The sequence below is a fragment of the Chionomys nivalis genome, chromosome 16 (genome assembly GCF_950005125.1).
Source record: "Chionomys nivalis chromosome 16, mChiNiv1.1, whole genome shotgun sequence".
Taxonomy (NCBI): Eukaryota; Metazoa; Chordata; class Mammalia; order Rodentia; family Cricetidae; genus Chionomys; species Chionomys nivalis.
Window position 1 is genome coordinate 37,793,441 of NC_080101.1, and position 23,458 is coordinate 37,816,898.

The following is a 23,458-nucleotide window of genomic DNA, read 5'->3' on the forward strand; positions in this document are numbered from 1 at the left end:
CTTGGCATGATTCAAGTTTTATCTTTTGGCAATGAGACAAAATCATGCGCCTTGTTGATACTGATGTTCTGCATTCTGAAGTTTGTATTTCATTAGCTTACCAGTTAAAGACATAGTTAACAATTACAGTGAACATATAACAATTTCTACTACATGATTTATATGGAGTTTTTTTATTGTTAAGGAAACCATCTTAAGCAAATACGATTATTGTACTGACTTTAGAAGAAAAGAATTTGCAGAACATAAACTGTCCAAATCCCATAGTTGTTAGGGAAGACAGAATTGGATGAAGGTGATCTGATCGGAGTCCACGGAGCTATAAAATATTTTACATTTCCAGTGGGAAGACTAAGAGTGTTTTTTTTCCCATGAATATATTTGTGGAAAGAAGGAAGCATACGGATTAAGTGGCCTATGAGTTCTGTGAATTTACTGAAAACACACTTCCTGAAATTCCCAGAAGCCTGTTGGGTTTGCGTGCACTCATTTGCCCTCACTTCTCAAACAGTGACGATCTCTTTGGTGTACACTACCAATACTATTCATATATAAAATTTTGCACTACGGTGCCCCCGTATTACTACAGTATGACCATCAGACTTAAGAGAAGAAATAACACAGGCCTGTTGGTGACAGGTCATTATTAACTCAAAATAGGGTACAGTATGACCTAAGAAGGTGAAAAAGGACAAGATCTCCTGAGTAAGCATGGGAGTCAGGGAGAAGGGTGGAAGGGGAGAGGGGAGGAGGAAAGGAGAGTGCGGAAAAATGTATAGTCCACTCCCATCCAAACATTTAAATTGAGAAGGATTTTAAAAGTAATAATAAAATGAGCTATAGAGTAATATTAAAATTTCATCAGTTCAAAATAAGTATTTCATTTTGACCAATCAAGAATAAGTCCAGTTAAAAGACAGCTTCTATGAAGACCAAGAGAATGATTTCAAACTTTGCAATTTTTCTTATATCACCTCTAAACACATGGGTTTTCTTTGAAAGGCCATTAAATTAAACTGCTAAATAACTACATACTTTCTGAAAAATGAAAGTTGGAAATGTACTAGGAAAGCTTAATCTTGTGGTTTCATTAACACATGTTAACCTGCTCCCATTGTATTGAAATCCCAGAAAATTACAGGTATCTGAAAATAAAAATTGGTTATTGAAATGCTTATGAAGTGATAAACTGCTCGACTATGTTTAGCCATGTATGGTCCTCTTTTCTTGTCCCCTATTGTTTTCCTTCTCTGGCCAGAGTAAAGGCAAGCATCAGACAGCTACCAGAACCACTGACTACTTTGCTGCCCTTCCCGTTTCTATTTCTGTATTGTGTATCATTCTTGGTGTTTGATCCCAAAAGTCAATGACATTTGGGGGTGACTTGACATATGGGCGTGGTTTTCCCTGAATACTTGACCAGATAAAGCTGAGGAAAGCACCACAGGCTCCCTCTTGGGGTATATGTAATTCAGTAGTAGGGCACTTGAATAAATGATAAAATTAGATTAGAGCAAGCATTGCTGGAAATGCAAGATATTCCTGTACACAGAGAAGCCCCTCATGTAGCGGGGAATACACAGATCTATCCATTGACTAAAAATTTTGGCCAGATTCCAGAAGAGAACCTTTTCTCTTAAAAAAAAAATGTATTTTATTTTAATTTCAATATTGAAAATCAAGCATAATTGCTTAAATAATAAATCAATGCTTAACTGTAAAACAAAGAATGCTCCAATAAGAATATGAACACTAATTTACCTTTATAAATTCATTATGCAGATAATCTTTTGTACTATGAAAACCCATGCTCAGATTGAACTAGGACCTTCAAGGTGTAAAAGATAAAATGCTGGTGCTAAACACTGAAGTCAAAACTAAACTCCAGTTATGATGCTATTCGATCCACAAAAATATTTTTTGTTATAACAATTCTTTATTCATGATGTTTATTTTAAAGAAAAACAAAAAGTAAGGTAATTTCTAAAGTTAAAATTGAATTTTTTTCCATCCCAACCACTTCTGCTATTTTTGGAAGTTAAGTAAACTTTGAGTTTAAGTCATCTCATATTCCTGTCAATCCCTTTACGTTTGAAACTACTATGAAAGGAAACTGCCAAAAGAGATGAAACTCTATGGAGTGTCTGGGGATGTAAATATTCCCTTTCTCTGCCCCAAGGATTTGCTTGCCACATTTTGACAGTCCATGAAATCTTTGACACTGAAACCTGTCAAATAATAGTAACTCTGCCCCTGCCAAAAGGAAGCATCATTTAGATTTTATCTCTGAAACACTTCAAACAAAACAAAAACAGGAAAAAGCTTATCGCTCAATTCAAAATACCAAACACTATAAATGATTAAAAATCCTCCATCTTCCCGGGCATACATCCTTCAGTTAATGCAGGGATCTGAAGCACCACAAGCAACCCCGTGGACAGCATGCGACTTCAAAGGCCACAGGAACTTGTTACAGGTGACTGATGTAATGAAAACACCCGAATTTTGGCTGTAGCCGATTCTTCATCTTGCCCTTGTCTTTATCACCTTAATAAATACAGGTCTACTTCATTTGTTGGTGGCATACTTTTTCTAAGTGGCAGCTAAAACATTCCCGCTCTGTTGTAGTGCTTTTACTCAACTCTCTAAGAACTTCCCTTGGTACCATTATCATCAATAAGGATATCCCATTTTTATATCCCATTGTTCAAATAGTATTACAATGAAAAAAATGAGAAAGTGATTATTCTAAATAAAAATAACAAAATAAAACCAAGAAAATCTCAAATTCATAATATATTATTATCATCATTAGCACCAATAATAGTGGGAAGCTAGGAAACTATTTCTAAAAATTTATAAACTATTTCTATAAATTTATAGAATCCTATCTCTAACGAGCCACCAGCTATGTTTGCTAGAAGTGGATGTGGACGTGTGAGTCTTATTCGTACAATGAGTCACCTACATCTTGATTCGACATATCCCAGTAAGGTCGTTCTCCGTAAGACATTACTTCCCACATGACAATCCCATAGCTCCACACATCACTGGCTGAGGTGAATTTCCGGTATTGAATGGCTTCAGGTGCAGTCCACCTTACCGGAATTTTTCCTCCCTGTTATAAAAAGAGGTTGACACTTTAAATATGCACGGTAGCTCATATATCCATTAGAAGCACACCACAGCTATGTTAAGTATTTCCACATGAGCTGACAGCCCAGCTGCATCGGGTCTGTGAACCTTGAACTTCTCAGTACTCAAAGTTACCAATCTTTCTATTAGGCTCTCATTATGTGCTCATTTCTAAGGCAACTGTACTTAATGGACCTTGCGTGGTGTCACGGCAAGGGTCTAATGAATAGATAATGATGAATTAGACTACGCTGCCAGTAAACTCGAGTGAAAAATGGGGTATTCAAGTAAAATTTCACATAAGCCTTCCTGTCTGATATCATAAAAGTTATGAGTTAGCATACTCATTCTTTTGGAACTTTTATTAAATATGATTATATCTGCTGTTGTGATAACAGGCTAGTAACTAGATATTGCTGAATTTAACTATATAATATGTATATAGTTTAAGTCCAGTGCTGTCAAACACCAGTGTAAGATGCGACGCTATCATTACTCGTTTCTGAGTTTATGTGGAGCTTGCAATGATCATACCAAATCCCTCAGAGGAAAAACAATAAAAGCTGAGGTCAATTGGCATGTACCCTGATATTTAGTTTTACATTAAGTTCTTCTTGCTTGCTTGGGCTATCTTAGGTATTAGAAGTACAATAATAGGTGTTTTCTTACAGTAGTTGTATAGACAGCTTCGGGATCATCCTCTATAACCCGGGACAGGCCAAAATCTGACACTTTACAAACAAGATTGCTGTTGACAAGAATGTTGCGAGCTGCAAGGTCCCTGTGAACATATCCCATATCAGCCAAATATCTCATTCCAGCCGCGATTCCTCTCAGCATTCCGACTAACTGAATGACTGTGAACTGCCCATCATGTTTCTGCAGGAAGACAAAATAAAAAGTCCTTTAAAGGGAACAAAATCACCAGAAAAAAAAAGCATGCATTTTGCAATTTACCATCATATAATAGGAAGTCTTAGTTAATTTACTGTGTAATATGGATAATTAGTGGAGAAAATAGCAGATGTTGGTTGAGATGATAGTCAATAATTTGATAGACTTATGGTGACACCTAGTTATTTCTATACGTTTGCTATTTTCATGATAACTGACTATAATTGGCTATAAGAAATATTCACTTGATTATTTGCAAAAATCTCAGCCAAGGCTAGGAGACAGAATGAACTCACAAATAAAAACAAGAAATAAACCCTGATAGGTTAAGTGTTCCCTACACGCCAAAACATGCAAATAAACAATCTAAGAATTCAAAGAGCAAGGGATGCACATGCATTGTGTATTCTCTAAGTAGAAAACAAAACAAAAACAAAAAACTGGTCAAATCGTGAATTAAGATAATGAAAAAATTAGGAAAGAAAATGATTAGTAGAAGCTGATTTTACTTTCTTTCATCACTTTGGATGTTGCTGGTAGCCATACAACTCTGAACAGCTACCCCACAACAGTGTATAAGCTTGCAGTACCCGGAGACTTTCCCAACCAAACTGGCTACCATTCAGTTCTAAATGGATACAAACTTACTACGTGGAGGATGTAGATTTGAAAATGTGGGTTTCCCCAGTGATACTTCAGAAAACCGGATACTGTACATATCATGGTGACATGACAATTAGGGTCCCTCTAATTCCTCTCCTCTGTGTGTGTGTGTGTGTGTGTGTGTGTGTGTGTGTGTGTGTATATATATATATATACATATACATATACATATACATATATGTATGTGTATATACACATTCAAATAGTACAGCTTTGGAATATCTTCTATACTTCAAGTAACAATATTAACAAGTCATTTTATTAAATATTCTAATTTAGCCAAGTCTAGAATTGTTACTTTTCAAAGATAATTTTCTGATTTCACACACTTTACACATTTACACATCGTACTTCACGACAAAGTTCACCAACTTGCATCCCTCTCAAGCCCATCTCTAGGTGCGTGGGAGAATGCACAGGGTAACTCACCCTGAGAAATGCATCCAGGGCTCCATTTTCCATGAACTCGATCACAATCATGACAGGCTTCCCTAATAATAAAACAAAGAAAAGGAGAAAATAGTATTTCACAACCTATGACCTACATTTAAGAATCTCTCATTCTTTCAAGCACACCCCGAAAACAAAACAAAACAACACAACAACCACAGCAACAAAACCCAAAAGATAAAACCAAACAACAACAACAACAACAAGTCACAGTCCTCTTCGGAGACGCTGATGGGGTCAGAAGGGAGTGTTTCTAGTCGCAGGGCTGAGCTCAGACAGACATGAAATGTGAAATGTGCTCAGAATGCATGAAGCCACAGACACACCCTGCCCTTTGCATTGCTAGCTTGTGAGTAACAAAAATAAAAGAAGTAAACAAAAACGTGAAACGATATAAATTGTAGAGGAGCCACATCACTTTTTATGGCCTTTGAAGATAAATACAAACATCAATCAGTCATCCTAGCCCTGAGATTCATTCTTCAAATCTCTCCTGTGTTTACTTTGATTATATTCTGCTGTAGCAGCAAAAATAATTGCTCTTTATTAGTACACACCAATAAAAATCAGTTAGAAATGCAACATGCTCACAATCTGATATTTAATCATATGTGCAAGGTCACTAATTTCCAGCGCATCCTATATAATAAATGAAGTATATCACTGGTGTCTACCTCTTGTAACAACCCCTTCCAAATGGACGACATTTGGGTGGTCAAACTGCCCCATGATGCTGGCTTCGCATAAAAAGTCCCTTCTTTGTTTTTCTGTGTAACCAGCTTTAAGAGTTTTTATGGCCACGGCAACATCTCTTTTCCCTGGAAGTTTCAAACGACCACTGCAAACTTCTCCAAATTCTCCTGAAGTAAAAAGAATAAGCAGGCATGTTTTAATTGTGGAAATGGTTCATGCTTTCAAAGACAATGGATTAAAATATTTAAAATAAGTTTTAATTAATATGGTATTTTTTTCTAAGTGCAAAGAAATGTATTCAAATTGATGGGGAATTTTTATTTTCCATATGCAATGAAACAGTTTATGAAATGAAGGGAGGAACAAAATTAAAATTGGAGACGCAATTTTGTTCAGTCACAGTAGTTAAGCTTCACTAAGTGTGTGTTCCATAGACTGTCACTTCACAGGCTAACAAACTGCCTTTCAGTGTCAATCTTTAGGTCCTAAATATCTACTCTCTAAAACATCAAGGCACACTACCAAATTGCAATCACTGCTATTGCTTTTAAAAGCTAAGGAACAATACCTATTAGAGATTTTTAAAATATGGAATTTATACGCATTACACTTCCTATATATAAGCACCTTGGGGTGAAAAAAATTAAACTTTATAGTGTTCCATTTAATGAATTTATGTACCATTTCTACATACATGTAAAGGGTACAATGGTCAATGGCTACAAATAAAAGAGAAAAAAGGCAGTTTTAAAGATAGGAATGCATATTCCATCAAGACTCAAGAAAGTTCTGATGTTTAAAATTCTAAGCTATTCTCGTCAAACAGCAGGAGTGACCACAAAGTAGCTAATAGCACAGCATCTTAAGAGCGCAGTTGAAATCACATATATTCAGACTCTACAACATGCTCCCTTTCCATTTCTGTTTTGAGATTTCATAAACAAGTATAGCCTCATTGCTTCCAATCGTTCAGGTAAATGCAAGAGTTCTACACTTGAAGTATAATTATCTGGCTGTCATTATGATCTATGACTTTCGATCTTGGCTAAAGAGAACAGCTGAATAAAGAAGCCACAACAGCCTTACCTGCACCAATCACACGCTCAATTTTAATACAGGAGGCATCTAGCTCCTTGGCGAATTGATGGACAGCTCTATTTGGGTCCTCATAGGTTTCAGGGTCAATGTAGGTTTTGGTGCCTGGAAATTTAACTGTAATGATGTAAGAAAGCATGACTGTGATGAAGCAAAGCACTTAGTGTGCAGTCAGCCCAGGACTGTCATTATGCAGAGTGCTCCTTGGAACAGTGACCTTGCTTCCACATCACCTCATTCACAGCAGTTTTAACAGACTACTCCAGTCTGCTGGCGTCTAGGTATTATCTGCAAGCGTCTATAGGTAGTATAGGATCCAACTCATAGGTTACTAACTGAATTGCTTTCCCAGTAAATCAACCAAAGGCATCCACCGAAATTTCTGACGTGCCTGTGCCTATCGGATCAGAGATTTGATTAAACTCAGAGAGCCATCGTAGCCCACTTCAAGCCATACCGAGAGTTGGAATGGGCTTGAAAACACATCGATAAACCTATCCATCCATCAATCAATCCATCAAATTAATACACCAGGGAAATAAGACATTTCATGTACAGATAGACCACTACACTGACAGCAATATTAAAAAACATTTAGACATATTACTTCTTCTTTGATTTATTTTTAAAGACCAACCACTGTTGACATATACATAAAATTAGTACAAGATATGAGGGGCTGCTATCACAAAATCAAAGAGAAATATTCAAAAGACATAGTTTAATATTCACCTTGAGGGTAATAGAAGCTGGATATACAAAGTGCAGAGTAAATTAGAAAATTTACAATATTCCTGGGATCTGTTACCAAGTATGACAGTGATTTGAAAGAGAAATGATTTATATGAACTTTTCATTATAAGGCTTTGGAAGATCTTAGCTAATACGAAGAGGTAGCCAGTATGCCTCACAAAAGGTAGTCAAAATTCAAACAACATAGTATCATCTTAAAAGTTAAAATCTTTCAATGCACCTAGGAGCATGCAGGTAACAGATAATGCTAAGTCAACTTTATATCAAATTCAATTACAATAAAGTATTCCAAATCTACTCATTTGGTTCAAGACAAAGATAGGTAGGCATATTTGGTTATATTAATGCAATGAAGAAAATTACACTATATCCTTAAAAAGTCTTTATTATTTTTTTAACAAAGCCACCAAACAATCTTTCCATTGAATCTTTCTACTCTCAGAACAACGTCTTTATATAATACACTGCAGCCTAACTGTGCTTATGTCATAACATTAGATCAAGATCAGATTCAAAAAATGAACATATAACAACGAAATAAGCGGAATGTAGAAAGGGAAATTGGGGTTTAAAAATCTTGATTTATTCTGCTGTAGTTGATTGTTTATCCAAAACTGATTGTCTTAAACAATTATTGTTGCAGTTTATAAAACTGACAGATGCTCATTTGTTACTAAAGCTGAACATGAAAAAAAAACACAAGAAGAAAAGAGAGAGGGGATAGAAAGAGAAAAAAGAGGAGTACAGGAGAGGGGAAAAGAGAGAGAGAGAAGGGAAGAAAACAATAGGTTAACCTCCTAGGTTGTCAGGCAGGTGGAGAAAGAGCCATCTTCTCCCTTTTTATTCTCTCTCTCTTTCTTTTATTTTTTGTTTGTTTTTGTTTTTGATAAGGAAACTAGATCGGAAGTAGCCTTCTGCATCTCAACCGGTCTCTGACGGTTCTTTATTCAAGCTGTCATAAAACATTTTGACAGGCCAAAGCTGTTTTGGCATAAGAACATGAAATACTACCCAGCTTGGATCCTAAGACATTGTTAGAAGAAAGGGTAGAAGGAAACAAAATGTAAATGGGAACTGCTTCACTAAACTCCTCCATTGTATTTATATCTTAAAATGTGTGACTTCAGACCCTGGGGAGCCAGGGCACCTGCTACAAATGAATATATTAAATATCCTGTTAAAATCAGGGACAGTTAAGTGGTTGCTTCCAAGTTCCTGTAAAAATCAAATCTGGAGTTCTCTGCACCTGCGAAGACTGCCCATGTGCTAAGGGAGTAAAAGGACACCAGTGTGCAAACAGCTAAGTGTTTTAGATAAAGCCATAAAGTGAGATCCAGTGCCTGGCTCAAATAGAATGATGGGATACCACAGGAAAAAGAATGTCAAAACTACACAGTGTTCAATAGGACAGAGCAGTTAAGCACACTTTACTGTTTCCTTTTTCATTTAAAAGTGTATGGTTTAAACTAAAGGAAAATTTTGCATAATTTCTGAATATTCCAGTGTATTGCTTTGTCCAGTCTGAGAGTATGTTTGTATGTGTGAATGTGTGTTTGTGTATGTGTTCTGATATATCATTTACATTTCTCATTAATGATAAATGTCTCAAGACCCCTAAAGATATTTTGCCAGAAATGGAATCTGCTTATAGACAACAAGTTCATCTTGTCTACATAAACAAGTAAGACATTCAATTCTGAATGCTTCTGATTAAATACTGGATGCAAAATGTAAAAAAGGTGAATGGCTTCAAAATATTAAAACAGAATGATCACAATCAAACATAAAGCTATACAACAAGTTTTGGATGAGTTGTGTTTCTGTTTAAAGTTGGCATCATGCTGTACGTTAAAAGCAAACAAACTAGCATATATCTAATAATCTAAGAACGTGTTAGATAAATCCAACAGAAGAATGAAAAGTGACATATCGGTAGTCGGATGATATTAAGTAACGGCACCAATAAGTTATGCACGTGTGGGTATAACCAGAGATTCCAGTAATCTTCTCCAGGTTTTATATTTTCATTTTGTGCATGTTTTACAATACAAATAAAATTTTAGGGACATGGATTTCAATGGTTTCTTCCTTGTTTTGGCAGTGTTATTTATTTATTTTCCTATCACAAAGGAGCAGGAAAAAACGTACTTTCCTCTCTTCTACCTATAAACTGGCTATGTGATTCTCATTGATGATGTCTTTTTACAGGGAACATACTGGCAAATTAGTCAAAAGACCAGAGTGAGGAAACAGAATCACATGGAGGCAGGTAAACTTAAGGTATGTAAAGTTTGAACTGTATATAATCTGGGATGTCAACTTAAAGAGAATGCATATACAATATATATCCAGAAAAAGGCCTGGGACAACCCAGAGCCTAGGAAGGGTTTGATGGAAGTGAGAGAACTTGAAGCTTAAGTCTTGTGATGAAGTCATCTCTCCTTTCATTTTAGTAATTGTGGAGAACATGCCTTCCTGGCTTCTGCGCTAGCATTTTACACAGTTTCACGTTCAATTTGGATCACTGCTATGTAAAGCCACCTCTTTAAAAGAAGTTAAAGCAAAAGTGACTGTTACTCCAACAATGTACAGGACAAATATTTAGTAAAGTATAATTTCAATTTGAGGCACACATTTCTGATTGAGCATTGTTTTTCTTTAAGAATTATGAGGACATTTAATAATGTTTAAAAATTCCTGAGTGCCATTTGGAAACTCTTAACACTTTAGAAAAGGTGCATCATAGTATCGTCTTAGACACTATAAGAAAAAATATGGCTACGTATATAATAAGCAACTATTTCATCATTTTCAGGAATTTTATGTATTACGAATGCTATAGAAGGTTTAGCAAATTAAAAAAAAAGAATAAAAATACTTGGTTTCTATATCTCCAAGTCTTAAAACTAGGAATAATATGCTTAGTTAAGAATGTCGTTAATTCTAGAATGGAAATAATATGATTTTTAGGCTTTTATTCACCTTTATAATGAACTAACATTTATTCTCAAAGCCCTTATTTCCATTTGCCATTCATTCATTTTGAAACGAAAATAATGTTTTTCCCCTATTTTCCTTGGATTTATAGTCCTTCTTCAGAATTGATTTTCTAACATGAGCTTTTAAGAACCAAGTAGCTCACATTCTTAGAAAAGTGTCAGAGGATTAGAGCCTGGTATTAGACTATTTGTTTTCTAGGAAGTATATCTTAGTGATCATTAGTCTCCTGGGCTCTGTGATTCTTGGGAGCAGAACTCGCTGGATGGAAGAGAGGGCCCACCCTGCCTTTAAATGACACTCGCCACTAGAAAATGTTTGTGCTGCATTTAATGGTTCACTACTGTAGTGATGACAACATCTGGGCAGGGTTTGCTAAAGGCAAAAACTGTGACGTGAAAGAGGCTCAATATTCTGAAAGTCTGTGACATTTCTGAACAGATTTACATTTTGAGCTCATTACAGAATTTCAAGCATGATGCATTAGGGATTATTCACTCATGCCCTTAGAAACAATCAGATTTCTGCTCAAACTGGGGTATACTGAAAGAAAGAAAAGCCAAACACTTACAATGAAAGTAGAGTTCTTCATCCCCTTCTTGGTCAGCCTTGCTATAACCACAGTGCCTTGGGGGGAAAAAGGAAATTTGTGGCAAGTTTATTGGATGATCTTGCATCATAGATTAGCATGCAGCATCAGGGGCAATGCTATGTAGCAATATGCTAGCTAGAGGTATAAAAAATATACCTTTGCCCATAGTGCTGAACAGCTTGGTAATAATGTGTCAATGCACATGATCAAAATATGCACAGGAAATGGAGTCTTTGTGTAAGACCAGAAAACTTAAAGTTTTGTGGTGTTAGATTTATCAATTAGCATCTGCCTTTATATTTTTAGGGGAACATATCAAAAATCTTAAATGATTTTCATAAATGTTGAAAAAAACAACTAAAAGAGTTAACTTCTCCTTAAGGTTCTTCTGCATTTATTATGAAACGTACCTGAAGGTAACCAATACACATTCACCTAATATTAATTATAACACTCCTTAACCTTAAACTGAGGAAGAGATCAAATTTATAGTGTACATTGATTTGGGGAGTACAAAAACAATGCACCAATTAATATATCAGAAAAGAAGTATTCACATTTGCTAACAAGATTCTAATAGAATGAGTATAATGGGTTGTCACTTTTAGGTAATCAACGTATTTTATGTCAAATGCACGAAGAACATAATTTAGGCAGTGGCACTTGGGAGGTAGAGAAAAGCAGATCTCTGAGTTCAAGGCCAGCTTGGTCTACAGAGTGAGTTTCAGAACACCCAGGGCTACACAATGATACCTTGTCTTGGAAAACCAAACAAAACCAAGCAAACAAACAAAACCTAGAATTCCATGCTCTACCTTCTTCCAATGATGAAGCCGAACACCATGAACACCAAGATGATGGTCCCTGCTACAGCCACCACAGCGATTATGATAACAGGATTCTGCTCACTGGAGACTGCTGTTGCTGTAAACAGAGGACAGATGTTCAGAATCACGTACTACTAGGAGGAACACGCGAGGCTGAATATGAAACAATTCAGATCATTTTCTTTACTTCCAATTTCAAATAAATTCATTTTAATTAACAGTGCAAATTTAAATTTAAACAAACGACCAGCCTGGTCTACAAGAGCTAGTTCCAGGACAGGCTCCAAAAAAACCACAGAGAAACCCTGTCTCGAAAAACCAAAAAAAAAAAAAAAAAAAAAAAAAAAAAAACAGCTATTTGTGCATTTTAAGGAAGTGGCAAGATTAGACAGGAGATGCTATATTTATGAAAAGTAAACTTTATCAACTTTAAGAATATCTTACAATTATTGAATTGTAGTCTTCCAGTTATAGACTAATAACTCCTCTAAGATCATTAATGGAAGCTCATGTGTACATCTTTACAGTATCTACATGGATGAGTCCATGAGTCATGTCCTCTAAAGCAGTTTGTGATTTAAGAAACCTAAGCTTCAAAAAAATAAGCGCTTATCACTTCCGGTTCTATATCAATTGGTGTATGTTCTCCATAGAATATTTTCATAATCAGCATAGATGGATAGATTCAATCAGTAAACATGATATACAACGAAAATGTGCACACAGAGTATTATATATGAAGTCAAATCCATATAATTTAGCTACTTCTAGAACAATCAACAACTAGAATCTTTAATACCAGGCATGATGGAAAATATCTTTCTTGCTGGTGGCAAGGGACTGAGTCTCTAGAGTTTGACCTACGCAGTACTAGCTTTCCTCCGCCAGCAGTCCTCACCCCTAACTCAAACTGAACTTTGTCAAATTTATCCTTGTCATCTTCCTTTGACAACTTTCCCTTACCTTTGTAACCTATACTAAAGAGATATCTCCTGTATTATACAGAAAAGCTATAAAGACATCTAGTCAGGCGGTTTCTGAACACATGTATTGTATACTCTTCTTAATTTGTCACCTGGCGATTGGTCTCTAGAGATAAGTGAATTCAGGAAAGATTTTTTTAAGGTAAATAACCTTTAAGTGTTAAATATGAGTTACAGCCTAGTAGACATATGATTAAGAAAGCATGACTTTTATTTTCATTATTATTATTATTATTATTATTATTATTATTGTGTGTGTATATCTAGCTTTTTACATATACAGAGAAGATTCAGAATGGGGTAATTCTCATGAGAAAGGAAACAATTACACACTCAAGGGTAGAAATGCTTTGCACTGAGAAGTCCCAAGAGGTCAATTCTCTGCTTGTCTAAGACTCAGTTCTTCCCTTAGCTTCGGAGGCCAGTGTTCCAGTGGAAACACTGAGCTCAACTGAAAGGTGAATCAACATTCATGAATGCTTATTTACATGTGGGTACTTAATGTTAAACTTTAAGCTTTCAATAGTTGACTTATATTAATAATATTTTCATCTATGTCAAGGGGAGAAAAATTCAGAAGTAACGACTTGAGGCCATAACCTGAAGATCCCCTTTAAAAAACTGCAAAGATAGTAGGTGTTCTAAGCATAAGGGGAGTTAGGAATGTAGGTGATATGGGATAGTCTGCTAATTTCTGTTTACAGTGCCTAAGGGACCTCTTCTAGGGACAATCATCCCTTCTGCCTCGTTTCTGAGCACAGTTACATCACCATTTCTTGGGTGGTAATGCTGCATCTTGTAATCTTCCATAGTTAACCATATGGTCAGAATTCATGAACTTGGCACACGTTTTCCCTAAGCTTAGACTGAGGACACCTAGAATGCCTCACACATCTCCGTGTGTACTTAGTTCTTAGAGCATCAAGCGTGCTGAGTCTGCAGATCTCAAAGGGAGTAGTTTAGGCATCCCTACGAGTCCTCAAGAGCTTTCCAGGGAATCTGGAAGACCAATATTATTTACTCATATTACAAACATATTTTTCTCTCTTTACACTTTCATTTGTTTATAAATGCAGTATCAAGTTTTCCAGAAGCTCCAAGACCTAAGGCATTATGCTAATGGCTAAATGAGGTGAGACTAGTGATCTGTGTTTTGTCATAAATATAACCTCTGATGGTTTTTCAATATTCTTAAGAGTAAAAAATGTTTCTGGGAGAAAATTGCTGAGAATAGTTCAGTTACATAATAAGACATTTAAAAACTTTTCAAACTATGCACTATCCATAATACTTAGTGTGTATATATTTAATTTGGGTACTACTGTCCCAGCACTTAGAGAAAGAGGAGTGCACCCAGAACCACACACATGGATATCACAAGGTAAGACCTCTAACACCTGTGCCTTATTTGTCCTGATAACCTAGATGGTGTTGGGATGATTTAGACATTTTGTATTCATTATCGTGATAACCTTGCCCATGTTGCTGTGACCTAGTCATTTCTTATTCATTGAGTGATTTCTATGCACTAACCACTATAGTAGGCACTGGCAAGTCAATGGTTGAAGAAATTTAAAAATATATGACTGATTCTTTCATTAATTTTACATCTTAATGGAAGAGGATATTCTAATAATTACAATGTGGTTTCTAATACAAAATGCCATTTCAACATTAATTTCATGTGATGGCTCGGGATCTGACACTTCACCTTAATTTTGAACTCTACTTCCTTTTGGAATAGTGAAAATATTTATGAGCATTCAAATTCAATAAATAAAGAGTTTGTCCCAATTTACAAAGTCAGTATGGAACAGAGATTCGTTTTCAAAGTTTTCAAAACTAAAGACTATATAACAAACCTTGAAGTGTTTCATTGCATTAAAAAGTATGAGGCAAAGTTAGGAAAATGTTGCCAGTTGGTAACTATGGAGATACACCTCAATACTAAACCACTTTTTTGATTCAATGTTGATATATCTACTTCAATTGCTTTAGTAGCTTCTTGGGAGCTGTGAAGCATAGATATCCTTATCTTTTGTCTTATATATTTCACAATTAATGATATTGATAAAACAAGGGCATTCATCCCATCATTGCACATTGTGGCAACAGTTTTCAACTGATATTTTACATGTACAATTCTAAGCAAATGATGGAAATTTCAGATTTATTTCATATGTATTTCTGTTGCTCATGTAAAAAGATAACAATATTTTTTAAAAAGATTTTAGCTAACAAATTGACCAAGCTTTGGTTAATGCCAAGAATATTTGTCAATTTAGTCTAGCATTTAAAAGAACTATAATGCTTTTCTGAAGTCAAAATATTTCTGATCAAAGCTTCATTACTTTAAATACTTTTGAAAAGTGAAAAAAAGAAAGTAATATAATGCATCTCTAATCACTTTTATTTAAAATCTTATGTGAACACTACTAGAATGTCAACAGAAAACAAGAAAAGAGCCACTGGGTAAATGTTGTGTCTCAGCAGTCCCATCAGGAGGAATCAAAAACTCTCAAATGTGGAGATATTCTTAGGTCTTAGGCCAGCTGAAGAGTGACCAGAAGCAGTATTCACTGTGCTCTGAGCACAGTCTGCGGGGAAAGAAATCTCATGATGTAACTGTACGTATGTTATATTCAACACAGTCATATATTTTAAATACAAATTTATTTTACATTGTGAAATATAAACACTTGTTAAAGAACTTAAAACATATTGATTATGTTCTATTTTCAGGCTGAATCGTAAGTTCCAGGACGTTCATTTATATTCCATATGTATTTAAGATTCTCCGGCAAAACTGAACCAATTCAGAACAAAGCAGGGGGCAGGGGGAGAAAAGTCAAAATATAAGAAACACAGTTGAAGGTTCTTTCTGAATCCTCAATGTTTGATACCATTAGAAGCACAAAGCTTTGGTTATCTCGAAATCATGAATAACATAACTATTATCTACCGAGTTACCCTTTGGGGTCTTTCTGTAAAGAAATCTATTAGGTACAGATAATTTGAGTTAGAATACTCTGAGTTCTACAAAAAAACTGTGTCAACACCAGATTGAATGACCAACATGCGTTTCTGATTTCACTTTTAATATATTAATACAGTATGCATTTAAAAGACTGATATAAAGTTTAGATATAAAGAGAATATTTAGTAGTTATTTTCCTGAATGACCTTTATAATGGAACACTTATATTCATATATATCCATTTATAGATCTAAAAATTATTTTTACGTAAAATCACTACCCTCAATACAAAAAAAGACAAAACAAAACAAAAACAAAAAAGCCGAGTGACAGTTATAAAGTGAATAATCTGAACCAAAGATGGTAATTACCTTCAAACATTTTACCTGTAGCTTCCTCTAGTGTGGCAACATCAAGTCTGGGGCTATAATTTCCATAACCTGCAGCAGTGAAAGCTCGGATCTGAAAAACATACACTGTTCCTGGCTTCAGATTATTAATGGAGGCTGAGGTGGACTTGGTTTTCAGTGTTGAGTAGGTCCTTTCTCTTTGATCCTGCAATGATATTTATAGGGCAAATTGATTTGATAGTTGATTCTGGTAATTAATTTTGACTTCCTGTATTGCTATTGTTTAATTGAGCCTATATTCTACCTTCTGCAATACTGTAATACTAACTGTATCTAATATAACATAAAATGCAATGAAAAACATGCTTTTGGTGTATATATTTCAAAAAGAAATAACTTCTTTAAAATGATCACACTGTTTGGGCTTTGGCTGTGTTGGGACAGGAAACAGTGTCTACAACATTTTAGTCACATTTCTCTATTAACCAAAATACAAGTACATCTGATCAATGTCTAATTTAGTAGAGAACTTCACGTAGCTGCATGGTTCTTGGAACTACTTTCTGAGTAAACAAAATTTATGTGCCAAAAATCAAGCATGCTACTAAATAAAGAAATTCAGCTAAATATTGCAACCACACTGATATATCAGTTACATTCAGTAGAAAAGTAAGAAAACTAATTTCTAATTACAACTTATAGTCTGAGAGTAAAATATGTGAGTTATGGTTGTGGTTTGACATTATTTTAAATTTAACTTTACTTACTTTTCAAATATAAATGTTAAGACTTGCAAAGTTCATTAAAGCAATAGCTTATATTTTTTCCATTTTGTAAAATTTCACAAATGTTAGGCATATTATACATATATATTATATGTGGAATTTTACATATATATGGGATAAGCTTAATAATTAATTAAATATGAAACTTCAAGCACATAAAAACTCATCAAAACAATATTTAAAAGTATAACCCATAAGTTTTTATTGATATGACTTTCTTAATCCATTTATGAACACAAGTTGAAAAAGTTATACTTGTTTAACTACAAATTTGGGGGTAGTTTTTGGTTTTCTTCTACAAGTACCAGTGTCAGAATTATCTACTGAATTCTGAGAATATCACCTTGATTTATTTACCTTTACACTAATGCTTCTAAAAGTGGAAATAAAGACTTGGACTCACTTTATGGAGTTGATTCATGACAGCGATCACTATAATCATTTATAAAAATGATCGTGGGTATTATAGATGTAATCATAGGCACCTGATGTATAGCCTGAACAGAACTAGAAAGAACTCACAGTCAGTGAGCAACAAACACAGATCTTGTGTTTCTACACTGCAAAGCCCACTGCTCCAGTACAACATCCCAATAACTGCCTATTTTACACATTACCAGCTGTAAATACATTCTCTTTCTGTCATGCAAATAAAGCCTGGCAATTTGAATGCAGTTATTTCCCAGTAAAGTTTTGCAAAAGATGGTAAATTTCCTGTGAGAAACTCTGCCACCTTGTACTGTAAAATGCGTTTTATTGACTTTAAAATCTGCCAATTTCTGGAAGGGCCATAACAATTAGGGATTACAGCGAAACAGATATTACAAAAGCAGCGTTAAAAACAATGATCCCCTTTAAGCACATTTGATTGGAAAAGAAATGTATTTTTCGGCACAAAGCTGAGGCATAAAAATGCAACTGAGGCCAAGAAGAAAGTGAATCTGAATGAAAATAGTAAGGCAAAATATTTCAAATGTGAACACTGACACTTATTTTAAGCTGTCTTTGTTTTTCCTCACTGGGGATGGAGGGGTTTGCCAATGAATTATACAGATTTCAATGAAGTCAACTCAGTCCCAAATTTTGCCAAAATCTTAGGACTTTATTTTCATAATCATGTCTAAATAGTGAAGTAGTTCTAAGTATTGGAGCATTCACCTAACTCAGTTAAATTGATAAAGTATGATTTATTACAATTAGAGTCGTAATACCAAATATTGGTAGGTGCGGAGTTTTAAATTTTGATTTTTTTTTTTTTTTGTGTGTGTGTGTGTGGTGGGACTCAGAGAACTGTTGTGAATAGACCTTATATTTTATTTCCTCTCTAAATAAGCAACTGCTGAACATATTTATATAGGCAGATATTTCTTATTAGTAATACTTGGTCATTTTTAGGAGAGACCAGGATCAATACATGAGTTTTAGAGAGTACTTTCCATAGAAAAAGAGGCATGTGATATACCCATCATGTACGAATGCTATAACTTTCAGAGAGAATCTAAAAATTGAAATAGTATCTTCCTGATTTTAGTGCTGAAAGACATTATAAACATGTTATACAAAATATCATTAGCTGTGATGACAGTATTTGAAGACATCGATCCTATGAAAACCTTAAAGTGTCATTACATGCAGAAATACACTGAAAGGGACACTTTTCAAAATATATTTGATTGATTAGTTTCTGTGCCATTAAAGCATCCTATATCTAACTAACATATTAAAAAACCAAAAAAAATATAGTACCAATTCTCTCAGTCATATGACACAGAAAGCTATATAAAGATCTATAAAGAGATCTTGATTGTAATTGTGAAGCAGAGGTGGTGGAGGTGGTTATTAAGCACAGCCAATGGTAAACATGAATTCTGGAATGGCCCCACACAGTAGTGAAATGACCAGCGCTAGCGGACAGTGCCAGGGATGGTAGCAGGTGCCGATCACACCGCAGGTCTCTCCCACTTACTTTCTCGTAATACTTGATTTCATATTCGGTGATGACTCCATTGGGATGCTCTGGTTCCTGCCAGGAAAGCTCCACACTCCGCTGCAGCACCCGCTCCTTCATCACTCCACTCACTTGCGAGGGAGCTGTTTGGACAAGAGGTGTCAATAAACAATGAGGAAATTCACTGGGTGCCTCCCATCCAGTGTCACAACTGATCAGTCCCATGCTGTGCCAGTTTCATTAAAGGTAAAAGAAAGCACCTTTTCATAGCTCACAATTCAAAAGCTAATGAATATTCAAGCAGGACCTTATTACTGCTCATAAACCTTAATAGAAATTTAAATTAAAGTGCAAACAGCAGAAGATAGCATTGTTCAAGTTAGTGAAAAATGGAAATGATGGGGCTGAGAATGACAATTAAGCAAATGAATGCTAATTAAGGCTAGAAAATATGATTTCTGATTAATCTCCAGTGATAAAATGAGTCCAAATATTTATTTTACATAAAACAGAAATACACTTTTCCAAAGAAATAAAATATCTAGATACGGTAGAGAAAAAAGTTCATGAAATAGATGAACACTTTTCACTTAAAGGGTACCCACTTTAAAATGCTGTTTTCACTTGTGCATGTGTTTGCATATATGTGACTCTCCCTGTGGATGTATTCTCAAAGAATGCCAATTAACTTTGGCGAAAAGTTTTACAATTCATTAGGAGACGATTCTAGAAAATCTTTGAGCTTCTCCGATGCCAAGGTGGGCATGACACATCCTCAGCTTTACAGTCTGGAATATGTAACGCACACATAGTAACCCAAGCTCTAAGAGCTTCAGTCAGGGCAGTTCAAAGCTAAAGTCTTGCTTTCTCTTTCTATGCTGACAATAGTATGCATAGAGTTCCTTCATTAAATTAGTGGCATATCCTCTTTCTTGTAGCTAAGGCTTTGGAATTCAGTAAGCTAATTTGCTCTGTCCAATTTGTTTGGTGATGATTAACTAGTCAGCTACTCTGCCTAAGTGAGTAGCCGCACTGACTTGGCTGAGTTTCAGTGGGGTCATTATGTTTCATGTATCATGGTCTATCTCATTCCATAAAATACTTTCAGGCTGTTCATTTAATTTTCAGATGTCCAAAATTGTTAATAATTCCGCTGACAGAAAAGCAATTATACGGGACCAAAGCCATTTAAACAAATTTCAGTTGTTTATCCCTTTGGCTTTATTTTGTTTCTTCTACTTCTTAATACTTTCTTCCATCAATGTCCAGAAAACTTATTTTTTCACATCTTCCTTGCTTTGCAATTTTGAAGGAAGGGCAGGGAAGATTCATGATGCCATTGCCTCCCACACTACTAACAAAGAATAACATAGGCGGATCAAGATTTCTCTTGAAGGGAATTTCAGGTGAAGTTCTGAGTGTACTGTGTTTATAGGTAAATGCATATCTGGTACATTAGCAATGAAGCAGATTTGCAGTAAGAAATCATTTTCAGCAACTTTTATGCCTTCACAGCAGCTGTGCAAACTGATCTCTAGACTCATGAAGATCCTGCTTAGCCCAGCTCACAGACAGATATGTTAGGGATCTCCATAGCCTTGGGAAGTGTCAACTCCAAGCAACAATAAGGTGACATTCACTGTATTTAACAATTTCAGTGAGTCTCATTTACTACAAAGCCTAGAGCACAGTCCGAATGTAAATACTGCAAAGGGCAGTACAGTGGCGTGCACACCCGGGCTGCTGCTTTCCGCTTAAGTCATGCTATTTAGGTGTACACTGTGAAAAACGATCAGAAGAAATAGGTGACATGAATTAACACATTTGAGTCTTCTGGCCACTTTCAAGTAACACACATTGCATACTGTAGTTTTGAGGAACTGTTCAAGCTCTGCTCAGTTGCTTTCTCAAAATATGAAATAGATAGGAAGCCTTGGATTCTCTGAGCTTTGGTGGAAATGTGGGCTATAAATACACCTCACATAGTTTCTGCTACATAGAGCAAACTCTAATGTAAAATAGGACTTGATATTTGAAAGTTACACTAAAATTACGCTCACTATTTGAAACTGTAAAAGAACTTTCACGGATATAATTATGGTAATTGAGGATTTGGGGAAAAAGGGTGCCAAAAGCATTTGAAATATGTAATATTTTGAAATTCATCCTGTAGTTCTAATGGTGCACTATGCCACAACATATTTCTCCTCTATGCACAAGAGAAGCTATGCCCATAAGGACACACTGCTCTTTTGGGGGCACTTACTTGATGCTTAAACTCTTGCTGATATTGTATCCAGCCACACACTTTTAGAGGGCAAAGACAGAAAGAAGTATTACCAACGAACCCTTGAGAATAGTGAGCTATAGAAGAGAAAGGACCTTCAAATACAAGGTTCTGGCTTGTTTCTTTAAAAAAAAAATTGATGATATTTTTCCTGAGTTTTAATATGTTAGGCATAGAAGATATGCACCCCAAAAGTTTATCATCTATAAACCCAGATATATCTAAACTTTACAGATTTCAAGAAGGTCAATTTACAAAGAAAAGGAGCTAAGAGAGTGTGCTTATGTTAAAACACAATGTTTTCTTTGGTTACCTTGTCATAACCTCTCTTACTTTATAAAATCACAGTGTAGCAGTTTCCACACCAAATGCTCAGTTAATTATAACCCATCGTTCATTTCTGTAAATGAAATCTAGCAGCTAAATTATAGAACATTTAACAACCAATTACATGGTATGGCATTAATTTATAATGTCCATACTTATTAAAATGAAACCAATATATAATTCAATTGGAACTGATATGAAGCTAATAAGCAAGTAAACAATAATATGAACTGGGAAATACTTGGGAAAATTATTAGACATCATGGAATCACTTAACATAATTTCTGTAGTATTTCTATGGAATCATTCACAAACTTTTCTCGCCTATATTTTTAGAAATATTCAGATATGGTGATTTCAACTTGATGAATAGACATGAATTTCTTGGTTTTTGAAATTTCTTCCATGCCATGAGAGGTACATAGAATGTGCCATGTAAAACCAAGCCATATTAAACATTTAGGTTGATTGTATTTGGAATGAGTACTAAGTGATGGTAAAATACTATCTTAGGAAAGTAAGACATGCCTTCCATGATTGAAAATGATTAATGTCAGCAGCATGATCACAAAGTTAGTTAAGTTTATGAAACCAGAAATAAAAAGTAAACTAAGAGGCATAAAAGTAAATTTTGGGTTTTAATTTGGCAAAATGAAGCTTTGGTCCAGCTGTGGGGCTCACGTCAGACTGCCCCATCTCATCTGTTGAGAGCCGCACAGCAGATCTCTTTATAGCAGTGACTGCTGAGAACTGACCTTGGATCATGGCCGTTGAATCAAAGGAATTGAAATGTATATGAATGTATAGGGTAGTGGTCGCAAGTAGGGCCAAGGCCTGCCTGCCAACTGGCTAGGACATCTGTCATCGTACAGAATGAAAGCTTCATTTACTCCCTAGCCATTGCAAAATTGCAAAACAGAGGGTGCAGCTCTGTTTTGAATGCTCCCATAGCATGAATAAAGTCCTGGGTTCCACCACTCAACACACACACACACAAATGAAGCTTTTGGGCTTATAATCTATAACCAGGATAAATTATTGATAAAGCTAAACTGAGGGATATTTTACATAGTTCTAGCTTCTATACTGATATACACAATCTTTTATATTTAGTTTCTTATTCCACTTCAAAGTTATATTTAAAGAACAGAACAGAACAAGGGCCTCCATTTTTTCCTTTCTAAAATGTAAAGCATGTCATGTGTGTGTGTGTCTGTGTGTGCGTGCACACGCGTGCCCACACACAGAGATATGGACATTTTCCTGCATGAAGTAGAAAGGGACTATTTGAAAACACAGTGTAGGAGATACAGTGACCCCACAGAGAACACTGCAGATGAAAAAGAAACTACAGACTTTAACTTGGGAAGATGCTCCAGATAGGGTTGGGGATGTGCTTTGGGAGAGGAATATGAATCATAAAGGAGAATCAGTACACTGTTAGTGAAGGATCCTATAGGAAACAGCAAAAGATACGAAGGCTGGCTTTAGGACTAAACACTGACCTTGGCTGACAGCAGAGAAGAGAATACTTCAGTCCTTTATGAAGCACCAAAGAACTAATGAGTCTAGAGGCGTTTCTTCCCTAAAGCTCCCAAAATTACAAAAACAAGAACATCAAATAAAATGAAAGGGAACTTGGAAAGGAAAAAAAAAGAAGGCAGGCTAGTCTGGATCAGCTAACAGACTGATGCAACTTAGT

General features: G+C 35.4%; 1 protein-coding gene across 7 annotated transcripts in view; it reads right to left on the reverse strand.

Moving 5' to 3' along the window:
* Epha7 (EPH receptor A7) overlaps window positions 1–23,458 on the reverse strand; it is a 152,936-nt gene that overhangs the window by 8,753 nt on the left and 120,725 nt on the right. For 2 of the 7 annotated variants that reach the window (XM_057790221.1, XM_057790225.1), the window contains exons 6-14: window positions 19,161–19,285; window positions 16,431–16,614; window positions 12,088–12,196; window positions 11,252–11,307; window positions 6,922–7,047; window positions 5,817–6,002; window positions 5,122–5,183; window positions 3,805–4,014; window positions 2,969–3,118 (exon numbers count right to left, since the gene is read on the reverse strand). In XM_057790221.1, coding sequence (XP_057646204.1) covers window positions 2,969–3,118; window positions 3,805–4,014; window positions 5,122–5,183; window positions 5,817–6,002; window positions 6,922–7,047; window positions 11,252–11,307; window positions 12,088–12,196; window positions 16,431–16,614; window positions 19,161–19,285 — 1,208 coding nt within the window. Of the gene's footprint in view, window positions 1–2,968; window positions 3,119–3,804; window positions 4,015–5,121; window positions 5,184–5,816; window positions 6,003–6,921; window positions 7,048–7,088; window positions 8,363–11,251; window positions 11,308–12,087; window positions 12,197–16,430; window positions 16,615–19,160; window positions 19,286–23,458 lie in introns of those variants that run through there. The other 5 variants (XM_057790224.1, XM_057790223.1, XM_057790222.1 and 2 more) reach the window with 5 other exon arrangements.